Source organism: Mastomys coucha, unplaced genomic scaffold (assembly GCF_008632895.1).
Source record: "Mastomys coucha isolate ucsf_1 unplaced genomic scaffold, UCSF_Mcou_1 pScaffold18, whole genome shotgun sequence".
Taxonomy (NCBI): domain Eukaryota; kingdom Metazoa; phylum Chordata; class Mammalia; order Rodentia; family Muridae; genus Mastomys; species Mastomys coucha.
This window is the reverse complement of record NW_022196900.1, coordinates 76,331,918-76,335,252: the sequence shown is the minus strand read 5'-3', so window position 1 is coordinate 76,335,252 and position 3,335 is coordinate 76,331,918. Positions and strand designations below refer to the sequence as shown.

The 3,335-nt window shown below is 41.6% G+C and overlaps 1 protein-coding gene across 1 annotated transcript; it reads left to right on the top strand.

The window, feature by feature from the left end:
- The first annotated feature begins 243 nt into the window (after positions 1–243).
- LOC116095532 (olfactory receptor 2D2-like) lies at positions 244–1,244 on the top strand. The gene has a single exon (XM_031376882.1). The coding sequence runs from the start codon at positions 244–246 to the stop codon at positions 1,195–1,197; it is 954 nt and encodes a 317-aa protein (XP_031232742.1). The 3' UTR covers positions 1,198–1,244.
- Positions 1,245–3,335: the final 2,091 nt, after the last annotated feature.

Here is a 3,335-nt window from a genome sequence, read left to right as displayed (position 1 = left end):
GAATTATGTGAGATACTTTAAATAGTCACAATACTCTCAAGATGTGAGTATCATCAGTCTCAATTTACAGATGAATAGACTGAGGAGGTTGTTAAACAACTTGGGCAGAATGTACAGAAATTGAGCAGTAAGCTCAGAATAAACACCTCACCATTCTAGCCTCTGTAGATTTCATCTCCTTGGGCTACCATGTATCAGGAGTTACGTATATGGATGGATTCTCTTACAGAACTTATGTTTTGGATGATTCCAGGACAGAACCAAAGTTGGGTTTCTGAGTTCATCCTGATTGGCCTCTCCAGTGACCCTACAACCAACAGCATCCTCTTCATTGTCTTCCTTCTCATCTACCTGAGCTCAGCCCTGGGCAATGGGCTCATCATCATGCTGGTCTGCCTGGACACACAGCTGCACACTCCCATGTACTTCTTCCTCTGTATCCTCTCCCTGTTGGATATGAGCTTTATCACAACCACCATGCCCCAGATGTTGGTGCATCTTCTTTCTCATTCTCGGACCATCTCCTTTGCTGGCTGCTGGCTGCAGATGTTTGTGTTCGGTGCCGTGGGTATAACTGAGTGCACCTTCTTTATTGTGATGGCTTATGACCGGTATGTGGCCATTTGCTATCCACTGCGTTACACTGTCATCCTCAACTGGGGCCTGTGCATACGGTTGGCAGCAGGGTCTTGGATCTGTGGTTTCTTTTCCTCTTTGTTGCACACTTTCTTCACCATGAGTCTACCATACTGTGGGCCCAACAGGGTCAACCATTACTTCTGTGAAGGTCCTTCAGTGCGTAGCCTGGCTTGCATGGATACCCACCTTATTGAGATGGTGGACTTAGTCTTGAGTGTTTTTTTGAATGTTACTCCAATTTCCCTCATTGTGGCCTCCTACATTCGTATCGCCATGGCAATTCTCAAGATCAAGTCCACCCAGGGCCGCTGCAAGGCTTTCTCTACCTGTGCCTCCCACCTGACTGTGGTCACATTCTTCTATGCTCCAGCCACTTACACCTACTTGAGGCCCAGCTCCAGCTACTCTCCTGAGCAAGACAAGCAGATCTCACTCTTTTATAGTGCTTTTATACCCTTGCTCAACCCTGTGGTATATAGTCTGAGAAACAAAGACATCAAGAAGGCATTTCTCAAGGTGATGGGTTATGGGAGGTATACCAGTGGACCAGGATGGTGATCCTTAGATAAACATTGGATAAAATGATCTTTGTTTAATACAGAGACAGTGCCTTTGTTTTATGTGAGCAACATTTTGCATTTTATACCACTTACGACTTAATAGCTAGGGACAACATTCCTGAAAGAGAGCATGCGGTAATGATAAAATGACTATACCATAGTTCAATAGAAAACATAAATATTAGCCATTCTAAATCTAAAGACTCCCTTGGGGCTCACTTTTATTAGTGCTAGTTTGCAAGTCTCCTTGTGCATTCTGTCTCAGACCCATCCATCAATAAGAGAAGGAAAGGAATAGTGGCTAAAACCTTTAAAAGATAAGCTTCTCAATAGTGATCAGCTTCTCTTTGCATACATTCTTCTGCAGAGGAAAGCAGCATGGTCCAGCCTGACAGCAAGGTGTTGGGATTTATTTTACTTCCACAGAGAAGCAATGAAAGTCATGTGACAACAGTCTGGTGTGTACAGTTCCAGTACAGAGAAGTGAGAAATTAACAGGAGTTTTGCAGCCTGTTGTATTTCCCTAGAAGCCACCTGCATACATGTAAGCCAGCAGGAAACGTGATTGTTAGTGATAGTGTAATAAACAGTAGAGGCTGAGGTGCTGCAGGCTAAGTAATGCAGCACAGGTTGTCATTATTAAAGTTAAAGCAATAGTGTGCGGAACAAAAGGGAGACAAGCCAGAGACTAAACTTTCTGCCTATATTCAATATAGTCTATGATGAAGTCTGCATTGTGTGGTCAAATGAAAGTTCAGGGGGCTGGATTTCATTGCAGAGGTCCCAGGTTTTGCTGCAAGTGACATGCAGCACCTGAGGACACATCTCCCCTGTGAGTGCTGATCCTGGTCCTCTTCTACACTGAGGGCGTGGGTATCTTTGTCTATCAGCTCCAGAGTAGCTCTTGTCTGGCCAATCAGCAAATTCCTCTGTGATTCAGGGCCTGAACTATTCTTTCCCTAATGATGTCCCCCTTCTAATTTGTTGTTAGTCATGTTTTGGATGACAGTGAAGACAATCCATTCATAGTTAGGATTTATTATTTATTTGTGGGTTTATGTTAAGAGAAGGTCTAACCTGTCCCATGCTGGCTTCGAATTTTCAGTGTACCTGAAAATAAACTTGAATTTCATGTGTCCACCTCCCATTACTGTGATACACTTACGATACAAGACCTGCTGATATTTCGGTTTCTGGACAATGTCTTTCGTATCATAGACGTCTCACTTTGGTTAAATCCAACTCAGTCACTTTAGATCTTTCTCATGGAATATATTTCAGAAGTATTTTCTGATGAAAGTTCATAAAAAATTCTATTGTGTTTTAAAAGTTTCATTTATATTTTGATTCATTTTGTGTACAGTATTTGGTCAGGGTCCAATTTCATCATTTTGTGCATGAATATCCATTGTCTCATCATTTTCTGTTGAAAACAGTACTGGTCTCATTGTATGATATTTACATCCTTGACATTTATTGGTTGACAATACATACCAGTGCTTGTAGTGATATGACTAACATAATGCTATTCTGTTGTGACTCCATTTTGTGTTTGTTTACACAGTTATCCATTCTCTACCTCCCTCCCTATAATCATCACATCTGCCTTGCCAACACATCTGAGATTTTCATGTCCTTGACTATAGCCCAGATATATTGACCAAAATAATTGTCAAGATATGTCTGAAGTGCCTATGATTTTCATCAGGAACAAGCAATTCAAGGTTACTCTGACCATCGTTTAACTCTGATCTGTGTCAGTGGTTTTTGCTTTTAAAAACTGTATTCCTGAGCTTGGGCACTAAGAGGGTCTTCAGAGGCTCAAGCCCACTCTTGTTCTGACCATCAATAAAAAGGCCTTACAACTCTAAATTGCTTAATCAACATGGTTGTCAACAACTGTCTTGTGTGTGTCATTACAAGGTCTGGAGTGTCAGATTCAGTCTAATAAATTCCATGTGAACCTTTTGCTGATGTCACATCTGTTTGGTTGCCATGGCTTTGAGATTGGAAGTCAGGAGCACTCCAATCTTCTCCTTTCAAGATTGTTTTTGTCTCTTGTGGGGTGCTTGCAATATCCATTGAAATTTAGGATCCATTAACAATTTCAAAAAAGCGAGAGCTGGGACTATGTTA

What these genes read in the sequence shown, in the direction of transcription:
- LOC116095532 (XM_031376882.1), top strand. Translation starts at nt 244, where the DNA reads ATGATTCCAGGACAGAACCAAAGTTGGGTTTCTGAGTTCATCCTGATT.